Source organism: Nycticebus coucang, chromosome 21, assembly GCF_027406575.1.
Source record: "Nycticebus coucang isolate mNycCou1 chromosome 21, mNycCou1.pri, whole genome shotgun sequence".
Taxonomy (NCBI): Eukaryota; Metazoa; Chordata; class Mammalia; order Primates; family Lorisidae; genus Nycticebus; species Nycticebus coucang.
The window spans coordinates 54,643,790-54,665,450 of NC_069800.1; the positions used below are offsets into that span (position 1 = coordinate 54,643,790).

At 51.3% G+C, this 21,661-nt stretch overlaps 1 protein-coding gene across 1 annotated transcript in view; it reads right to left on the reverse strand.

Annotated features, from left to right (window-relative positions):
* The window catches only part of PREX1 (phosphatidylinositol-3,4,5-trisphosphate dependent Rac exchange factor 1), a 195,941-nt gene that overhangs the window by 21,596 nt on the left and 152,684 nt on the right, over positions 1-21,661 (reverse strand). Inside the window, exons 15-25 of the mRNA XM_053574009.1 lie at positions 18,466-18,538; positions 12,085-12,227; positions 10,486-10,578; positions 9,035-9,183; positions 7,399-7,484; positions 4,920-5,056; positions 4,243-4,357; positions 2,390-2,577; positions 1,891-2,052; positions 894-1,104; positions 183-459 (exon numbers count right to left, since the gene is read on the reverse strand). Coding sequence (XP_053429984.1) covers positions 183-459; positions 894-1,104; positions 1,891-2,052; positions 2,390-2,577; positions 4,243-4,357; positions 4,920-5,056; positions 7,399-7,484; positions 9,035-9,183; positions 10,486-10,578; positions 12,085-12,227; positions 18,466-18,538 — 1,634 coding nt within the window. The remainder of the gene's footprint in view (positions 1-182; positions 460-893; positions 1,105-1,890; positions 2,053-2,389; positions 2,578-4,242; positions 4,358-4,919; positions 5,057-7,398; positions 7,485-9,034; positions 9,184-10,485; positions 10,579-12,084; positions 12,228-18,465; positions 18,539-21,661) is intronic.

Genomic DNA, 21,661 nt, shown 5'->3' on the forward strand with positions numbered 1-21,661 from the left:
CTGAAGACATTTTTGGTTACTACAATTGGAGGTTGAGGTGCAAATGGTACCTAGTGGGGAGAGGATATGATATTGCTAAGTACCCTACTATGCACTGGACAGTGCCCACTACAAAGAAGTATGCCACCTAAATGTCAACAGAGCAGAGAAAGCCTGCCCCCGCCTCTGGGGCCAGGGCTCACCTATTGATCTGGGTGACATATTGCTTCATCTCCTTCAGGGCCACATCCAACTTGGTGAAGAGCTGCAGGTAGGCATCCTGGATCTCACGGTCCTCCTGCTTGAGCAGGAAGCTCAAGCCCCGGTCCTCCTGGCCCAGGGCCCCATTGGCTTGTCCAAAGACACTGTCATTGAGACCCTGGCCTTGGGGGTCTCCATCTGCAGCAGGCAAACCCTTCCAGGATGGTGCCGCCATGGTGGTGATGCAGTGCTGGGTGTAGGACATGGGGTTCAGGTGGCCTATGGTGGAGGAAGGGACAGTTCACTCAGAAACCACCCCAGAAACCCACCTGCCCTTTGGGCAGAGAAATGCAAACCCATTTCAAGGATCCCAATGAATGAGGATCTTTTGCATTTTAAATCTTCTTAACCCATTAGGCTACTTGGAGAAGGATGTTTCAGTCTGGTGCTAATACGCTTTAAAGTACTGGGGTCATTTTCCTTCCTGGAGTGCAGATGTGATGCTGGAACTCCAGCAGATACATTGTACCGTGGCCTCCCGAAGGCTCAGAGCAACCTCTAAAGATGATGGCACAGAAAGACAAAAGGAACCCGGATCCCTGATGACTGCAGAGCTGTCACTGCAGCCTGGACTGCTGACCTTCCGACATCTTCTGTTTTAGTATCTGGGGTACAAGATCGGAACATGATTTCTAACAGATGCAGGCAGGTACCTTGGTCTGGGTCAAGGCCGATGAGGGAGGGTTTGCGGCCGAAGCGGATGCTGAAGGACCTGCCAACTGAGAGGGTGGTTTTGGGGTAGGACACTTCCATGAGGTTGATGTGGCAATTGGTAGGGCAGAAGTCCAGGCCACACAGTGGATGGGGCTCCAGGGGGGCTTGTTTAAAGGGTGGGCTGACCCTGCTCTTCAGCTGGGCTGCAAACTGGGAAAGGCAGAAGACAGAGTCAGAGGTCAAGGACTGGACATTTGGGCCCACCCTCAGAACCCACTTTACCCTGGCCTAGGCCAGACACTCCCACAATTGGACAAAAGGCCAATAGCTGCACGTGGACAAGTGCCTTGCCTTGCACTGTCTTTCACTGGGTCCAAATTTCAGAGGTCAACTAGAGGAAGCTGAGGCCTCTGACATGCAGCCCTCATTCATTTCTCTATTTTGGCTGCAACGGAGCTACCCTTAGAAACTGTCTCTCCTACCCCTTCAATCATGAAGTTCAGGTGGGGCTGCCTCCCCACCCCCACAGTGACTGGGACAAGGTAAGCCAGTAAGAAACCCCTTCAATGATTGCAAGAGGGACTTTACCTAACAATTGCAATCAGTGTAACTGGCTTATTGTACCCTCAATGAATCCCCAACAATAAAAAAAAAGAAACCCCTTCAAATTAATTTTTTACTGGGGTTGCTAAGGCTAGAGCTAATGATGGCTGTCCTGTCACCATATGAGAAGGGCTTGCCTGAGAGTGAAGCCAACACAAAGGGAAACCAAAGTCAGGAGACGAAGAGAGGCCACATTCTTATGATATGTGACACCTCTTTAAGCACCTGGATACAACCACGCCTGAAGTTCACCTCTCACTTTTCAGTAATATAAACCAATAAATTGTTTAAGCTACATGGGGGACTTGAGGTTTGACGATAACAAACAAAACATCCCAGACTGAGACCCTATGTCTGGGAGCCCACGGCAGAGACCCTGCAGGGAACAGGTACCTCCTGGTAGCAGGCAATCCTCTGGCCAATGCTCTCCAGCTTGGTGTCACAGATGTTGCGGAACTCGTAGTGGGGCATGGTGACAATGGCACTGCTCAGGGCCATGAGCCGCCCACAGTTCTGCACGAAGACACTGTCGTCGGCAGCAAAGGCCTCAAGGATCTATAGAAACATTATCAGCTCCTGAGCTCTCCCGGTGTGCCAGGGAGGGTTTTGGTAGTTTTCCTGTAGTGACTCCTATATGCCTGGCAATACTCCTGTGAGGTCAGGTCTATTACTGGCCCATTTTTCAGATAAATGAGCTGAAGCTAAAGGAATAAGTTACTCTCCTCAGTCCCATGGCTGCCATGGTGAAAAAAGAACTAGAATTTAGGGTTCTAAGCTATCCTGAGGAAACTGGAATCAGGCTTCCCCAACTCTAGTTCTCTTCCCAACCTCTGGTCAGAAACTGCTCCCCACACCCCAAGGCTGGGCAGGACAGAGCGGTCCCCAGCAAGACCTTGGCAGTGAGGCTGAAACAGCCACGGGGTTCCACGATCTTCTCCAGCGCGTGGCACTTGACACCCGCCGTGCTCACGTACTCATACACCACACCATGCTCCAGGTGCACGTTGTCCACCGTCAGGCTGACCACGGGGCCGTCCTCACGCAGGCTCAGCTGGGGACCCAGGGACAGCAGAGGGAAGGCTGGAAGCCAAAGCAGCAGATGACACTGAGAGGCGGAGCACCACTCTACAGCCAGCCAGGCCCTGCCACCAGCACAGCTGACCACTCATGCTTGACAGATGGGAAACCGAAGCACATCCTGTATTCTGTTTCTGCCAGCTCAGTCACTCACCCTTACCCTGGAAGATTTTCCTTCTAGGAATCAACTCCTGTGCCCCATTCTCAGCCTCCCCTCTGCCCTGATGCTTGGTTTCAGGTAGGAGACCCAGATGGACAGGAGACCCAGGCCTGTCTAATCAGCATATTCTAGTCCCCTTTTTCACAGTGACTAGTTCAGGATCAAGTATGTGACCTGAACTGGGCCAGTGAGAGTGAGGTCTAGGGTTTCTGTTGGATCTAGAAAGAGGAGACATCCTCTTTTTCAACTGGATTCCAAGCTGCCAGAGTAGGACTTGAAGGAGGGGCAGGGGAGAGAGAGACTTCTACCAACACGAGGCATTGGATCAAGCTGGACCTGAAGTTCACTTAACCCCAGTCTGACTTTTCAGTTTGCTGAACCAATAATTTTTATGTAACCCCAGTTAACATGGGCCCAGGGACACTAAGTGACTCCTCAAAGGCCACACAGCCAGGCAGTGACATGCCTAGGAAATAAAACAGACACTTTATCAGAGTGAACTACTTCCTGCCCCACCTGCTCCAAAGAGCCCCTGCCCGCACACCCTCCCTCTCCCCTCACCCTCATGTTACGCCACCATCTATCAGTATTCTGGTTCCTTTGTTCATTGTCTGTCTCCACACCCGTCGGCTCCATGAGGGCAAGCACCTGTCTGCCTGGTTCACTTTGTATCCCCAGCTCCCAGCATAGGGCCTGGCGCACAGTAGGTACATCCACTGGTTGAACAGAGAAGCAGGGACTGCCAGCTCCTCCCCGTGTGGCTTACTGTCATTATTATGAGTTGCCTGTGTGCCCAGGGAAAGAGCCCACAGCTCTTTCCTCTCAGAAGGGCATAAACTGGACTCAGAGTTGCCAGCTGGCTTCTCCCTCCCACCACCAACTGTCCCCTTGCGGATCCTGCTGCTGGGCCACATGTGTTTCAGTGGTGTGAGGATAGCTCCCCAGACAACTTCAACTTCCCCTTGAAGTTACCAGCAAGGAGCCCAGAGCTGCTGGGCACAGAGGCATCCAGAGCCTCTACAACTCAGGAAGTAAACTTCTGTTCTTTAGCAATTAGCTGGTCTGGTGTTCTGTTACAGTAGTACAAGTGGGTTATGACACATGAAAATTCAGGCTGCAGATGACATGAAGTGTGAGAATCAGCTGATTTTAAAAGGAGGCTAACCTGGATTTCTTATCTCAGAGACAGCAGTGCAAGGAGGTCTCAGGCAGGTAGCTCTGAGGCCCCTGGTCAGCAAAGGAGCCACAAGCCAAGGGATGCAGGGAAATGAATTCTCCCCAAGAGCCCTGGAAAGCAATGCAGCCCTGCAGACACCCTGATTCTGACACTCACTCCAGACTTGGGACTTCCAGAAATGTAAAGTAATAACTATGTGTTGTTTTAAGCCTCTAGGTTGGTGGTACTTTGTTACAGCAGCCACAGAACTGGTGTCAAGATGTCCTGGCCACAGGGGAGCAAGTGGGCAAAGGAGAGGACGCAGCCCGCTGACCGCTCCTTCATCTATTACCTGCATCAGGCTGGTCTTCCACCCCGGCACCCTCACCCTCCTCGCCAGGGGCCTCCTGGCTGGCTCGAGCCTCCTGGGCGTCCTCGTGGGTACAGTAGATCCATTGACACAGGCCCTGTGGGGGGCAGAGTATGAGGAGCGGCCACAACATGGCCACATCGCCCACAGCCAGGAGGGAGGGGATAAGCGCAAACTGCTCCTGGAAACTGTGGGCTCTAGTCACACTGAGCCCTCGCCACGCACAGTCCCTGCTCTACAAGGTTGGGGAGGGGGGGTCTCTGAACATGTCAGAGCCATGGGAGCAGTTACCTTGTCTACCCTATGACCCGAGGGCCCACAAACATGCCTGGCACATAGCAAGTGCCCACTGAACACTTACTGAGTGAACCAGTGAATGAATCAATGAGTGAATACCACCCTCCACCAGGCCCCTGGCCCCTGACTATTTGTCCAACACACCTATGTGGCAAAAAGAGGGGGACTTATCATACCCATTTCACAACTGTGAAAACCAAGGCCATAAGGTACCACAGCCCAGCTCCTCCAGCCCAGGCCCAGGTAGGCAGCCCTGCCCTACCATAGTCCATGGGTACCTGCAAACTTTTCCCTATAGAACAGAGGGCTGCCCTAGGTACCCAGCCCCTCCCAACAGGGCTTCCCTGATCCCCAAGGCTCACCAAGGCCTCTTCTCCTCGACTCCGGAATGCCTGGAAGTGCTCCAGAACCTCAGGGGCACCATCATTCAGCACGTTGTTGCCGTTGACCTTCAGGATACACTGACCAGCACAGAGCCCTGCAGCCACAGCCTCTGAGCCTAGGAGGGACAAGAGTGATGAAGGCTAGAGGCCAGGCCAAGAGGGTGTGGAGCAGCAGTGGGCAAGGGCAGGCAGGCAGCTGAACATTGTCCCCACCTGCACTACCCCAACCCCCACAGACACACACCCTAAGACCCCACCTCCAACCCTTCCACCCTGCAGCTGGCCTCTGACCCACTCCAGTAGGCAGAACAGAGATTGATATTTTGCAGAAGAAGAAACTGAGGCTCAGGGAAGCAGCAGCTAGCCCAAGGTCATGCAGCAAGGCCAGGTCCACTTCACTCCAGAGTTCTGTCTCCTTTAAAGTCCTGCAAGAACCTTGTGATACCGGACCAGGATCCACCCCATTTGGCAGAGGGGCAACAGGGACACAGAGACAAAGCAATTCTCTCAGGGTCACAGAGCTGGGAGAAACCAGCCTTCAGACCAGGTCAACCAGATTCTAAGTGCTCGTTTTCTCAGCAGTTCCACAGTTCCCAAACTATAGGTCTTAGACCCCCGGGGGGTTGGGGGGTGGTTAATGCAAAACGTCTGGGAATGCAAACAAATGCCAAGCTTTGCCTGCATATAGGAGACAATCAGGCCTGTATGGTGTGATGGTGACAAGTACAGGCCCTGGACCCCGGGGACTTGGCTTCAAAGCTGAGCTGTGCCACAGACCAACCCTGCAACCTTCAGCAAGTTCGTTAACCCCTTCAGGCCTCAGTTTTTCATCTGTAAAATGGAGACACTAGTAATACCGATTCAAAGGGTCCTGAGAGATCCAGTCAGTTAACACATATAAAGCACTTAGCACCATGGCTGGCACTTAGTACATACTCAAGAAATATCAGCTGTTTTATTATTTTTGCCTGGTTCACCTACGAATACCTGTGACTCCCTATAAACATCTCCTTGGGTGCTCCAAGGCAGGATTTCTCACCAAGGCACTCCTCACATCTTGGGCCAAATGAGTCTTTGTTATTTTGGGGGGCTGCACATTGTAGGACATTTAGCAGCCTCTCTGTTCTACCCAAAATGTTTCCAGACAGTGATAGATGTCCTTTGTGTGTGTGGCAGGGGGTAGAGGGGTGCGGGGGGTATACAAAATGGTCCCCAGTTGAGAGCTACTACTTTAAGAATAAATAAAATTAAAATCCACTTTGATGCCGGGCATGGTGGCTCACACTCTGGGAGAACAAGGTGGGTGGTGGGTGGACTGCTTGAGCTAATAGGTTTGAGACCAGCCTGAGCAAGAGCGAGACCCCCGTCTCTAAAAAATAGGCAGGTGTGTGGCGGGCGCCTGTATTCCCAGCTGAGGCAAGAGAATTGCTTGAGCCCAAGAGTTTGAGGTTCCTGTGAGTTATGACACCATGGCACTCTCTCAAGGGCAACGGTGAGACTCTGTCTCAAATAAATAAATAAAATCCACTTTGAAAAATTATCAACTTCTTAGTACATTTCTGTCATAATACACATTTTCATAGTCAACAGATATTAAATATACAACTATGACTGTAAAAGTAGATGATCAATGTCTAAACTTTAGCAGCAGAAATGTTTGGTGGGCCCAGCATCGCAGACCTACTTGGCTATATCTTTTTTTTTTTTTTTTTTTTGTAGAGACAGAGTCTCACTTTATGGCCCTCGGTAGAGTGCTGTGGCCTCACACAGCTCACAGCAACCTCCAACTCCTGGGCTTAAGCGATTCTCCTGCCTCAGCCTCCCGAGTAGCTGGGACTACAGGTGCCCGCCACAACACCCGGCTATTTTTTGGTTGCAGTTTGGCCGGGGCCGGGTTTGAACCCGCCACCCTCGGTATATGGGGCCAGCGCCTTACCGACTGAGCCACAGGCGCTGCCCTACTTGGCTATATCTTTAAGACAGAGGGACACATAAATGTCGTGCAAGGAAAAGGCAATGCAGAAAACAGAGGTCTCAAACTGGTGGGCTGTGGGCTAGATCAGGACACAAAAGTGTTTTTACAGGGGCCCCAAATTCACGTTACTGTCTTCTCTTAGAAAATCAAGTCCGGCAAGAGTGTATCGACATTACTATGCGTCAATAATGAACCTGAGATGAAGAGCAAATGTACCTTGCAGAGTAAACGCATATTTTTTTCTCCTTGGCATAGTCCTCACCACTCCCTACTGTCTTCCACTCAGATCACTACACCCATTTGTAACCTGCCTGACTCTGACAGCCATTCGTATTTGGAAGTCTTGGCATCAGGCAAAGAAAATAAGTGTTAATAGTGCACCATCAGGCAGAGGCCAATAGTGATAATGGCTCGTAACTCCTACCGCACAGACAGACCTGCCTCCCAAAGCTCCCCTCTCTTGTGTGCTAGGCTCCCACTCACCTCTCCCCACGGCATAGACATATGGCGGGGCAGCTCCACGGATCTGGAAGCACAGTGCCTCTGGATGGTCGGGGACTCTGACAATCCTGTACCAAGCAGAAGTAGCAGGGAAAGGCCATAAGGAAAAGCAGCATTGCTCCTATTCACCCAGGGGGCCAACTCAGGGAGCCCCCTTCCCCAAGATTTTGGCGAAATCCGGTCTATATTAGTAACAGCACCAGGCATTCCAGCTCCCAAATATATAGAGACATGTCAGGTAAGCACAGCCCACCGCACCAGGATCTCTGATTAATCACAACCAGCCAGTCACCTTTAGAGCTTCAGTCCATGCACAGAAATTCCAGACCACCCTCCTCCACCTTCTCCATGGTTCTCCCGTCCTAAGGGCTTTTTGGTGGCCAGACCAGCACTGCCGCCAGTCAATAATTCATTCAACAATCACAGAGGAGAGGTGAGAATGGTGCTGACCCTATAGACACACCCACGCAGAAGCCCTGGAGCACACACGGTGACAGCCCAGGTGCCCGCCATCTGTGGGTAGCCCCAGGCAGGGAGGCAGCACCTGTTGGGGTGGTGCAGCTGGAGTCATGTCCAGGCCTGTCCCCATGCTGTGTAGCCAGTCCGCTGTCTCTCCCATTCCCACCTGCCAGATAAAGCCACCCTGGGAGCCTATTCTCAAACCCCAGGTGTTTCTGGGACTTTAAGCACATACGTTCCACCTTGGTGACTTCTGACATTTCCATATACCAATCAAACTATCAATCCTGTTTTCCCTCAATCAGCTTGCCGTTTTACTGAAATAATCTTATTTAAAATCTTCCATCACTCCCACCAATAGAACATTTGCCTTAAGTAAAAGGGAGTATTGCAAAACCGAATGCATAATTTTTAAAATAGAAAATGCCTCCCCTGGACCCATCAATCCACTTCTCTCCACGCTGGGCCTCACCACCAGCCTCCTCACCTCTCCCTACCTCCACCACGGCCCCGGAAAATCGGTCTCCACTGGCCCCCACCAGGGGCATGAGGTCCCACAGGGCCTGCCCCACTGCCCAATTACCCTCAGTGCCACCCTACCCTCGTGAGTGTGGCTCCAGCCCCTTCAGCCCCTGGCTGTTCCTCTAACACACTAAACACTACCAACCTCAGGGCCCTTTGCATTGGCTGTTTCTGCCTAGAAACTTCTTCCTTTAAAAGTCCCCTTGACTTCCTCTCACCTCCTGCAGGTTTTGACCTCAATTTGCAGTGATGACTCCCTGACCACCCCTCCGCACACCCTGGCCCCCTCCCCGGCTTTGTGCATATTTACCTGCACCAGATCACACCACTGTCCAATGTGTGTCTTGCTTCTCTGTCTGAGCACTATCTGCTTCTTGCCCCCTCCTCTAACCAGACCTGAGATCTACAAAGGGTGGGAACTGCACACACCCCTCACCCCGAGCTGAATCCCCAAAGCCTCAAACACTCCCCCAGCACAGGGTGGGCACCCAAAAAGCACCTGCCAAATGACTGGAAGTGCCAGCTTTGTCATGTACCTACAGCAACAGGCCCCACCCACAGGGCCCCGGACAATTCATCCCAACCCTAGCAATTATTTGGCACAAGAGGGACACCTGCAAGACCTGGGAACACTCACTCTTTGGCCTTGGTGGCCACCAGGAGGCGCAGCGGGCGGCGGGCACAGAAGGACTGGTTGAGGATGGACTCCACCTCCGAGAAGGGCCGCAGGAACACCAGGTCCTCATTGATGGAGTAGATCTTCCTCCCCACCTGCAGGCCGGCCGTCTGGGCAGGGGAGGGATGTGCACACCCATTACGGACTGCCTTCCCTTCTCAGGTGTGTCCCAGAGGCACAGTGTGGCCTCAGGGACCAAGCAGGACCAGGGTCAGCCCACTGTGGCAACCAGTTCCCTCCATGCTGAGTGCCTAGGGCCACAGACACCTGGTTCTGGTTCTGGTTCTGGTTCTGGCCAGGGCACCACTGGGGGAACCTACTGGAGGGTGGACAAGAGAAATGTTTCTCCCTGAGGAGAAACTCTGCTGTAGCTTAATGCTGTCCCATGAGGACATGAGGCGGCACACCGGGGCCATCACCTTGTCACTCTGAAGACTTGCCTGAAAATTAGACACACTGTCTGAACCAAGACTCACAACCGCCTCCTTCTGACCACCCAGGTCACCTGGGAAACTAAGCCCACGGCTCCCTCCATGTGAGGTAAATACGTGGCTACTTGCAGCCCAAAGCATTCCTAACCACCACAGGAGGCAAGCTGGGCATCTGGCCAACATGGGGCTGTATCTTCTCAGTTCCCCAGGAGAAACTAAAAAGCCTGGGACTGAATCCTGGGCCTACCACAGACTCCCTCCCCTCACCTGCCCTCCTCCAGACTGTGTGTCCATGAGATAGCAAAAAACCTCTCTGGCTCAAACCACTCTGGGTTTTTTCCATTCTTACAGCTGATCCCCAAAACCAAAGGATGGAGAAACTTTCTGCTTTCTTCTTTATTTATTTATTTATTTATTTTTGAGACACAGTCTCACTCTGTTCCCTGGGTAGAGTGCCATGGAGTCATAGCTCACAGCAACCTCAAACTCTTGGGCTTGAGCAATCCTCTTGCCTCAGCTGTCTGAGTAGCTGGGACTATAGGCACTCACCATAATGCCCCACTAATTTTTTTCTATTTTTAGTAGAGAGTGGGTCTTGCTCTTGCTCAGGCTGGTCTCAAACTCCTAAGCTTAAGCAATCCACCTGCCTCAGCTTCCCAGAGTGCTGGGATTACAGGCATGAGCCACTGTGACCAGCCCTCTGCTTTCTTCTTGTACCTCCCCACAAGGTCCAGGAGAGGGCACCAGTGTAAAACATTGGGAGGACAGCCCTGCGCACCTGCACCCACTCCCAGCTCCCCAGTCACTGCAGATGGGGGGTCCTGATTCAGTTTCTCCACACAGGCAATAGGGCAATGAGAGAGAGGAACCAGCTGTCACTCCAGGATCTGCCAGGCTAGCCCTGCCTCAAGGAATGTAGAGACACCCCACCCTCCTGCCCATACACAACCCAGGCCAGGGAGTCTTCCCCTGAGGCCTCACCTCGGCCAGCGAGCCCCTCTGGACCGACTTCACCACCACAGCCTTATTCTTCTCCTCGATGTCAAAGCCATAGTCTTCCTCCTGGGGCAGGATCTAAGGGCCCAGGGCAGAAGAGATCCAGTAAGGAGGCACGGTGGGCCTCGAGCCAGCCCCACCTTGGCCCCCATGAGAACAGCATCCTGCTGACTCCTCATGTCTCAGTCTAGCAGGAGAAGGAGTGTGGACAGAGGACTGCTGGGAGATATGAACCCGGGCTGGCAAGATTCAAATAAAACACCAATAGCACCTGGCATTTAGTAGGTGTTCAATTCATGTTTGTCAATGACTTAGTGGATAAAATGGATGCAAAGGTGTCCAGCCACCAAGGAATTAGAAATAGGAAGAGAGTTCAGGGGAATAGCTCCTTCCCAGAGTGGGATGGCAGGCCTGTTGGAAGGTTTGGGAGTCAGTAAGAGGGGATTCAGGGAAATAAATGTATTCAGTCAACAATTTTTTCAATTTTTTTTTTAAATACAGAATCTCACTCTGTCACACTGGGATTGAGTGCCATGGCATCATCATAGCTTACAGCAACCTCAAATTCTGGGGTTCAAGTGATCCTCTTGCCTCAGCCTCCCAAGTGGCTAGGACTACAGGTGCCAGGCTAATTTTTCTAATTTTATTAGAGATGGGGTCTCACTCTTGTTCAGGCTGGTCTCGAACTGCTGAGCTCAGGCAATTCACCTGCCTAGGCCTCCCGGAGTCCTAGGATTACAGGTATGAGCCACCATGCCTGGCCAGTCAACAAATATTTGACAACAAGGTGGTAGTATATGAGCCTCTTATACTGAATGAAGTGAGAAACAGAACTTCACAAAGAGCAAAAGAAAATGCTCCAGGCAGCAGGCACACCATGTGCAAAGGCCCTGAGGTCATTCCCAAGGCACTGGAGGACCAAGAAAGAGATCCCCAGAGTGGCTGGGGTGGAGTGAGGGAGGGAGAGCACAGGAGATGAAGGAAGAGTCCTGACGAGAGGCTAAGAGTTTGAACTTTATCCAGCACATGATAGGGAGCACTGGAGGGCCTTAAAGTGACAGAAATGGCACTGGATGGAAGAGCAGTCCAAGTTCTCTTGGAGAGAGGGAGAGAAGGCAATGGAGCCATCTTTAGATCAGTCAGACTTCAGCTCCAATCCTGGTGGTGGCAAGAGATGTACATTCTGAGCCTGTGCCTCAGTTGTCTACTGTGGACCACGTGCTCAGAGAAGCAAGGATGTGGGAGGCCAGGCTATAAGTATCTGAACGGACTAGTAAATGCCCCCCCAAGTATCTACGGGGGCTAGACACAGACAGGATGGCTACCTGTAAGACCTGAGGCTATGGGGCAGACAGAATGCACAGCGCCAGGCTGGTCAGAGAAGATGGAACGGGAAAGGAAGGGCGTCTACACATCCAGTCTCTTTCGTGAAGAAGGCAGTCTTCAACCACCACCTAGAATCCCCTATACTGCTTGGTACTCAAAGTTAAGCACCTTTCTCTAGCCTAATTGGAAGGTTGCCCAGCTCCCTGGCCCACAGGTGTGTCTGGGAACGACAGTGCAGCAGCTCAGCTTTGCTCCTACCAGCAGGCGCTTAGCCAGAATGTTCTCCACCAGCTTGAAGTCATTGCGAAGCTGTTTGTTCTTGCTGCTAGTCCCCTCCATCTCCTCGTCAGCATGGAAGCGGAAGTATTGGGACTCGTCCTTGAATTCACTCTTCTCCAGCACTGCAAACCCAAAGAGGTACAAGCACGTGGTCAGACTCATGTGGGAGAGTATTGGCAGCATCTGCCAACTGGCGGTCACAGGCTGGAACCAGCCTCTAGACAAGTTTGGTTTGGCCACCACAGTATTTTATTAAAATGGGATCACATGCCAACACTAACATATTAGGATATTTCACATAAAGATATGACTTTCTGACTGCTCTTGAAAACTCTAAACTTGGGTGGCGCCTATGGTTTAGTGAGTAGGGCGCCGGCCCCATATCAAGGGTGGAGGGTTCAAACCCAGCCCCGGCCAAACTGCAACAAAAAAAATAGCCAGGCGTTGTGGTGGGTGCCTGTAGTCCCAGCTACTTGGGAGACTGAGGCAAGAGAATCGCCTAAGCCCAAGAGCTGGAGGTTGCTGTGAGCTGGTGACGCCACGGCACTCTACCAAGGGCAACAGAGTGAGACACTGTCTCAAAAAAAAGAAAAATCTCCAATGAGACTAGCCTATATCACAAAATCTCTAGACCAGAGATGTTGGCGTGGATGCGGAGAAAAGGGAACACTTCTGCACTGCTGGTGGGAATGCAAATTAATACATTCCTTTTGGAAAGATATATGGAGAACACTCAGAGATCTAAAAATAGATCTGCCATTCAATCCTGTAATTCCTCTGCTGGGCATATACCCAGAAGACCAAAAATCACGTTGTAACAAAGATATTTGTACCAGAATGTTTATTGCAGCCCAATTCATAATAGCTAAGTCATGGAAAAAGCCGAAGTGCCCATCGATCCACGAATGGATTAATAAATTGTGGTATATGTATACCATGGAATACTATGCAGCCTTAAAGAAAGATGGAGACTTTACCTCTTTCATGTTTACATGGATGGAGCTGGAACATATTCTTCTTAGTAAAGTATCCCAAGAATGGAAGAAAAAATACCCAATGTACACAGCCCTACTATGAAACTAATTTGGGACTCTCACATGAAAGCTATAACCCAGCTACAACTTAACAACAGGGGGAAGTGGGAAAGGGGGGGGTGGGTAGAGGGAGGGGAATCGGTGGGATCACACCTGTGGTGCATATTACAGGGGTATTTGCGAAACTTGGTAAATGTAGAATATAAATGTTTTGGCACAGTAACTGAGATAACGCCGGAAAGGCTATGTTAACCACTGTGATGAAAGTGTGTCAAATGGTTTATGAAGTGAGTGTATGATGCCCCATAATCATATCATTGTATACAGTTATGATTTAATAAAAAAATTAAAAAAAAAAAAAAAAAGAAAAATCTAAACTTGTCCCACCTGCTATAAAGCTATGATACAAAGCCATAGTAATAAAAACAGTGTGGAACTGGAGCAGAAACAGATAAACAACCAGTGGAAGAGAAGAGAAATCACACAACAGGACCAGGCACTTATGGGAACTTAGTATACAATGGATGATGAATGATCACAAAGAGCAGTCCACAGATGGTCCAGGGAAACTTGACTCACTTAGAGGGAAGGGAAAAAAAAAAAAATCAGATCCCTACCTCACACCATATACAACAATAAATCCCTGATGGATTAAAGACCTAAATATGACACTAAAACTAAAGCTATCCAAACAAAATGTAGAAGAATATCTTCACCCTAGGATAGAAAAGGAGTCCATGCTCCCTCGTACTATACTAAAATTAAGAATTTCCATTCAATAGCAACTCCATAGGCAGATGGAAGATTCACAGACAACTTGTCGTGTCTAAAACAAACAAGGAGTAAATATCTAGAATATGAAAACTCTCTAATGAAATCAACCAGAAAAAGCTGGGAAACTTACAGATAAATGGGCAAAGGATGTGCATGGGCAGTGTATAGGCAGGCAAACCCCAGTGGGCAGCAGTATGTGAACAGGAACTCAACCTCGCTGGTCATCAGAAACAGACCACAGTGAGATACTTTAGACCAAGCAAACAAAGGCCCCATGGGCCTTATCTGGCCCACTACCTGCTCTTATAAAGAAAGTTTTATTGTCGGGGCGGCACCTGTGGCTCAGTCGGTAAGGCGCCGGCCCCATATACCAAGGGTGACGGGTTCAAACCCGGCCCCGGCCAAACTGCAACCAAAAAATAGCCGGGCGTTGTGGTGGGCGCCTGTAGTCCCAGCTACTCAGGAGGCTGAGGCAGGAGAATCGCTTAAGCCCAGGAGTTGGAGGTTGCTGTGAGTTGTGTGAGGCCACAGCACTCTACCAAGGGCCATAAAGTGAGACTCTGTCTCTACAAAAAAAAAAAAAAAAGTTTTATTGTCACCGCCATCTTTTATGCATTGTCTGTGTCTGCTCTCACGCAACGACAAAGCTGAATAATTGTGACAGGGGCTGTATGGCTCACAAAGCCTACGTTTTTACTATCTGGCACTTTATAGAAAAAGTGTGCTGACCCCTTTCTAAGATAAGCCAGGAAAATGAACTAAAGTAGCCAGTAACAACCAATATGTGACCTGACCCCTGTGGCTTACAATTTAACTAAGCACCTACTAGGTCTGACTACTAGTGCCAAGCACACTGGGGATGAGGATGCATGCTTAAGTTCTTATCTACTCCTTGGCTAGGAAGGATTTGCTGTACCCTTTTCACAGATGGGGAAACTGAGGCCCAAAGAAGTAAACTGCCCAAGATCATAGAGCCAGCAGGCAGCAGGGTCCTCCTTTCCCCACGGTGCCCCGCCAGGCCTGGCAGATGAGGTAGGATGAATACAGACAGTGCACAAGGGGGAAACTGAGGCTTGGAGGGGTAAAGGCAGTGAACTGTCAGGTCAGTGAAACCCTGAAACAAAGAAAACCCACTGCCTTAGCTGCAAGACATTTCTGTCAGCGCAGAAACAGGGACTTTCTCTCAACTTGGTGACTCAAGGGACAGCAGCAAGAAGAGTCTCTTCCTTTGTCCTTGGTCTCCTAGGACAGTTCACAGGGACTCTACCTGTGAGTAAGCATCATCCTCAGGCTGCCCTCGCTACCACTTCGGAGAAACACACACACAAAATGCTGCCCTGCCCAGAGCTGGGGAGCCAGCCCACGGGGGCCGGCCAGCTTCACCTCCACTATAAACATTAAGTTAGAAGATTCCAGGAGTGGGAGGAAGAATCACTATGTTGTGTCTTGCCTGAAATGTTTGGGGAAAACAGGATGGACTTCCCCAAGTCCACATGCTCAGCCAAGTAAAGTACCAACTTCGACATCTTTCAGTAAAGGCTGCTGGGGTCCCTCCCTGTAGACACCGCAAGGCCCTGTAGGCTCAGATGCCAAAGGAGGTGCCAAGGGAGGTGCCAGGAAAGGTGCCACGGAGGCCTTGCCCCACCCTCCACTCTGCTTCCTACCCTGTACTTTGCTGCAGCCACAACCCTACGATTAGGCCCATTCCTATTTTAGCCTATTTTTGAGTTCGTGGCAGGGAACAGGGAAGCAGGGCCACGTCCTGCAATTTCTCTCCCTGAGGGGCCCTGACAGCTCAGGGATTGCTGGGAGTCACCCCTCACCCCACCCCGCACAATGTCCTCAGCCAGCAGCCTTCCGGGAATAGCAGCCAGGGAGGACCCCTAATTATCCTCACCCACAATGAGAGGTTCTGCCCAGTGACTGGCAGGAGGGCTGGAGCTGTCAGGGTCCCCTGAGGGGACAGAGTGGCCTCTGGGAATGAGGGACTTCAGTGAGATGGGGTGGATGGGTGAAGATGCCTGAGGCCACCCACACTGGCCTGACCAACCCATGTCAGCAGGATAAATGGGAACCCAGGGAGTGAGTCCTAGTCCCATAGAACCTCATGCATGCTGAGCTCAGAGAAGAAGGGGACAGCAAGGGCTCCAGTGGAAAATGGGGGAAACTGAGGCCCAAAGAAGAACATGGGCCTACTGGGAGTCAGCCAAGATGGGCCTAGAACTAGGCCCGCTGGCCACAAGGCAGGGGGTGGGCCTAATGGCCTCCCAGCTCACCAGCATACAGCTCAGCCTGCAAGAGGATGGCAAACCCAAGACTCAAAAAACTACAGCCTTCCACCTGCTTTTCTAAATAAAGTTTTATCGGCCCACAGCCACAACCACTATAGCTGCTTTCATGTCACAACAGCAGACTTAAGCAGCTGTGACAGGGACTGGGCAGCCTATAAAGCCTACAATATTTGCCATCTGGCTCTTTACAGTAAAGAAAGTTTGCCAACCTCTTGAATTAGAAAAAAGCAGAGGCCAGGAAGGAGAAATGGCCAAAAGACCTTCCTATGGCTCAGGGTCTCCTGAATCCCACCGCTTCTCTCTCCACAGCCACCTGGGTCCCAGCCACATCGTCCTTCCCCTGGACCATCATGCCCACCTCCCCGCTGGCTTCTCTGCCTCCTCCAACCCGCAGCCCCAGACTGTCCTCCAGAGGCAGCCAGAGGGAACCTGTAAACTCCTCTGCTCAGAACCTTGCCAGGACTCCCACCTGACTCAATGTAAAAGCCAAAGTCCTCACATGCCCACGCCCCCTGAAAGGCCAGAAAATGTACAATTTGGTTTTTGTTTGGTACAGACACACACCCAAAAACACATGCACGAGGCTGTAAGCTCCCCAGAGCAAGAGAGTTCTCTGTCTTGGCCACCACTCTGTCCCCGGAACCTAGCACAGTGCCTGGCACACAAAAGACACCCTCTGGATAATACCAGAATGAACAAAGGCAAAAAGGAGAAGTGGGACTGGTCTGCCAGAGACAGAACAGCGCCTCTAAAACAAGTGAACCTGAGCTAGAAACACTTAGCTGTGGCTACAAGGAGGGGTCGGGAGGTATGGAATGAGCAGAATCTGAGTCACACACAGGAGTGAGGTAGGAGAGCACCCCAGGAAAGAATGAATGCAAGTGCAAAGGCCCTGAGGAATGTTCTAGAAACAGGAAAAAGGATCCTTGGCAGAAGTCAAAAGTTTATTTTATTTTTTTAGGGAGGCGGTCTTCCTCTGATGCCCAGGCTAGAGTATAGTGATCACAGCTTTGAGGAGTTTGCAAACTCAAACTCCTGGGTTCAAGCAATCCTCCGGCCTCAGCTTCCTGAGCAGCTGGGACTACAGGTGCATGGCTACCACACTCAGCTAATTTTATACAATTTTTTTGGCAGAAACAGGGTCTCCCTATATTGTTCATGCTGGTCTTGAACTCCTAGGCTCAAGCAATCCTCCCACCTCAGCCTCACAAAGTGCTGGGATTAGGAGCATGAGCCACTATGCCTGGCCAGCAGAGGTTACAAGTTTACCTGTCCCATTTAAAGGACAGGAGACTCAGGGATCCCCAGTGGTGGCCAGCAAAGGGATAGGTCAAAGAGCACAGCAGTTGCTTGTGGGGCCAGTGAAGCCAGGCTGCCTGCATCCTAATCCTGGCTCCAGGCTGCCTGCGTTCTAATCCTACTCCAGGCTATCTAGGTTCTAATCCTGCTCCAGGCTATCTAGGTTCTAATCCTGCTCCAGGCTATCTGGGTTCTAATTCCAGCTCCTACTTGCCATGTGACCTGGAAAACATTTCCTGACTGAGTTTATAATCACTCATTTATAAAATAGGGGTGATATCAATACTAACGTCAAAGGGTCGCTATAAGGCTTCAACTAATAAACACATGAGAAATACTCAGAAAGAGACCAGGCACGCTGAGTGTTAATTTTTGTTTTAATTTAAGCAAGTGTTAATGGAACAATTTTCTCCTCCTTCTCCCAGCTTCCTGCCTGGGGAATATCTCAGGAACCTTTCCCTCTAATCCCCTCAAACTTGCCTCTCTCTCCGTGGGACAAAAAGCAATTTATTTGAGGGGTGAGGCTGGGAAAAGAGGCGCAAACACTCCCAGAAGGGTTTCCTGCCTCACACTCACAGCTAGCCTGTCTATAGTTCCCTCAGGCCAGGATGGCATCACCCGACCTTGCAGTTCACCGTGGGAGGCCACCTCCCCTGCAGAAAGAAGGACACAGGAAGCCACTGGACTGGACTTCAAATCCAGGCCATGTTTTCCCAGTCAAGCTATCCCAGCCATTTTGGTTCCCACTGGATACAGAAGTGATGTCTCAACTAGTACAGATCAGGAGAAAGAGGCAGATGGGTTTCAGGAGCCACCCCCAGCCCCCAAGGTCACAGAGCCACAGATCTGGCTTCAGTCCCTCCCCCCTCCCTGCTTTGTAAACCACCAGCTCTTCTGCGCCTGGACTGACAGCATAGAGAGTGAAGCCCTGGGGGGCCAGGCTGAGGGTGAGAGGGGATTACCGTGGTGCATAAAGCCGTTGTTGCACAGGCCCACGCCGAGCGCCACAGCCTCCTCCCGCGTCTGGCAGTCTCCCTGAAATGGAACAGGAGGAGAAGACATTAGGCAGGTCAGTGTCAGAGAAGCTGAGCGTGGCTGGCGAGAACAAATCCCCGAGAACAGGGGCTCCACAAGGGCTGTAATCCTCTGTCTTATTTACTGTAGTACCCCCAAAACATATTTGTGATAATTACTAATAAACGCCAAACAAGATGAGTATTTTATTGCACCTGTGATCAATACCACAAAGGAGGCCAGGTGTGGCGGCTCACGCCTATAGTCCTAGTACTCTGGTAGGCCGAGGCCGGTGGATTACTTGAGCTCACCAGTTTGAGACCAGCCTGAGCAAGAGTGAGACCCTGTCTCTTAATTAAAAAAAAAAAAAAAATAGAAAAACTAGCCAGGCATTGTGAGGGGGGCGCCTGTAGTCCCAGCTACTCAAGAGGCTGAGGCAAGAGGATCACTTGAGTCCAGGAGTTTGAAGTTGCTGTGAACTATGACGCCACAGCATTCTCAAAAAAAAAAAGCAAAGGATAAATGGAGACTTTAAGTGGCATACAATGTTCATTACCTAGAAACAACCCTTTCCCAATCTCTCCCTAATAACGGAACCCTCATCCATTTCCAGCCTCCCTTATAGCTAGAAGTAGCCAAAAGGATACAAGCAGAAATCACTGGCAGGACACTCTGACAGACCCCCCGTTTGTCCCTGGCCTTTTCCTTCTCTTCCTCCTGTCTGGAACAAAGATGTGATGGCTGGAACTCCTGCAATCGTCCTAGACCACAATGTGCCCCTGAGGTTGGAAACATGCTAAGGTAGACAGAACAGAAAGATACAGGCAGTGTGGTCTCCAAAGATATGATAAGACTACCCTAGCAGCTCTGGATCACCAACCTCTGGGCTCCTTCCATGTAAGAAAACATAAGCCCTAATTTGTTTCAGCCTCTCTAGTTGAGTCTTTAATACTAGAGATCAAGTCCAATTGCTAACTGACCACGCTCTGAGCAATGCAACAGCTGGGAAAGACCACGGGGGGCTTCTGAAAAACACCTTACAGCACCACCCCTCCCAACCTGGGATAAAGTCATGTGAGGAAATGATGCTGGGGGCTATGGTGGCCACGCTGTCATTGACATGGCAGACACTACTGAGGTGCTAAGGATGGCAGAGTGAAGAACGGGAGGTTCGGGGTTCTTGCTGACACTACTCAGTCCCTAAACCAGACTGGAACCACCTAGCTCCCCACTTCTTGGTAGGTGTCATCTGTGAAAGCCACTGTTCAGGTGATGTTTTAATCTTCACAACCAAAAACATTCCAAACTGCTACAATTTGAACCAAGAGGATCTGGCTCATCTCAGGGCTTCCCTGAGGAAGCGACATCCAACCCCAAACCTGAAGAATCAACAGGTGTGGCCTGTGTGCTGGGCATCTGCTGGTCCCAAGGTCCCACTTTTGAGGCCGACTCTTCCCAGGTGGGGCTGTCCATCAAAGTTTGTGGCCCTCCTGGATGAGGATGAGGACACAATTTCCCTGCTAAGGTAAGGGATGCTGCTGTCCCCAGACACAACACTTGAGGGAAAGAACCCAAGGTCATGCTGATTCTCCCCAATGGTGAATAGCAGTCTTCTGAAGATGGTGCACCTGGGCCCCAGCTGCTTGGAGTTTCCTGCCACCAGTTCTCTCCTAGGCCTTCTTCCCAGGTGTCCCCAACTCTGGAGCACCCCACTTCCTTCCAATCTGTTGTCCTCTTTTCCCCCTAAAATTAGCCAGGCTGCTTCTATTGCTTACAACCCAACTGATCTAAACTCGTCCAGGCCCAGTGTGTGAGCTATGGTATTCACACGGTGACAGGGGTGTCAAGCAGAGGGAACAGCATGGATAAAGCTTCTTTTGGAGATGGGAAGAAGCTCGGAGGTCAGGAGGAAGCAGAAGGCAGCAGGCTGGCACGAGAGGACAGGTTGGGTCATGGCTGGGTGCTGCTGCGATCGTGCTCATCCTAAATGCTAGGAAAAAGTTCTGGCCTGAAGCCTCGGCTTGGTAAGTATATGCCAATTAAACAAAGGAGCTGTCAGCAGGGGCAAGATAGCATAGGAGCTTGAAGCTGGGTCAGTGAACTTCAACTCCCTTGACACCCGGCACAACCCCCTCTCACTGACTCCCCAAGTGAGAAATTCTGAGAGGCCCTGCCTGTCCCCTCTGTATCATCAGCCACAGAGGCTGCAGCCAAAGGGGACACGAGCACTATTCAGGGCTGCAGGACTGAGCCCTGGGCAGAGGATTGGGGGAGAGCCTCCGGCCTCAGTTATTTCACCACACTGCCTGTCCCAGGCTGACTCGAAAAAGATAAATTTCTCCCCCAGGAGCCCAAGCCAGTGGCTGGAGGGCCAGCATGCTGGGAGCTCTGCCAGCTCAGGCGGCTATGAGAGGCCACATCCGGAGCAGCCGCCTCCCAGCTGTGAGGAGCCAGCAGGGGAGAGACGCTGGGGCCCAGGTGGTGGGCAGGCCCAGCCCTGTAGCCGGCGGGGCCGAGCTGGCATCTGGAGCCCACCTGGCTTTGTGAGGTACAAAGGGGTACATGTCCCCCTTCTACCCAAAAGGCCCTGGAGGGACCATCCCAGAGGCTCCTTTTAGACCAGGGGGGCATATTTTGGGTTAACAGTGAAGCGGGAAGATCCTGGATGCATCACTGAAGAGGGAGCCCTGCCACCTCCCTCCAGCCCGGAAGGTGGCATTTTCTCCCACCAGGAGGAAAATGTGGACAGGCAAACTGAAGCTCAGAGGAGAAGTTAGCTACCCAGGGGTGTAGCCAAGGTTCCTGTCCCTCTTTTCCTGTGTCTTTTCCTAGTACCTCCAGCTACCAGTAGACTCTCTGCCTCTCCCACCCTGACCCCCACCCCACCCTGTAGACAGCCCTGCTGCCCTCGCTGCCTGCCGTCTACCTGCACACAGAGGACATCGTGGAGGGCACCCGGGCAAGATTCTGCACAGCCAGCATAAGAGTGGGCAGTGCTGTGCCCTCCCACACCAGGCTCCCTGGCCTGTCCTCTGCCCTCTCCTGATCTAGGCCACTGACCCCTGCCTGAAATTTGACAGCTGCAGTCTGGGCAGTCCAGGCAGCAAAGACCCAAAAGCCACCAAGAACAGCTGGGTCCCCAGG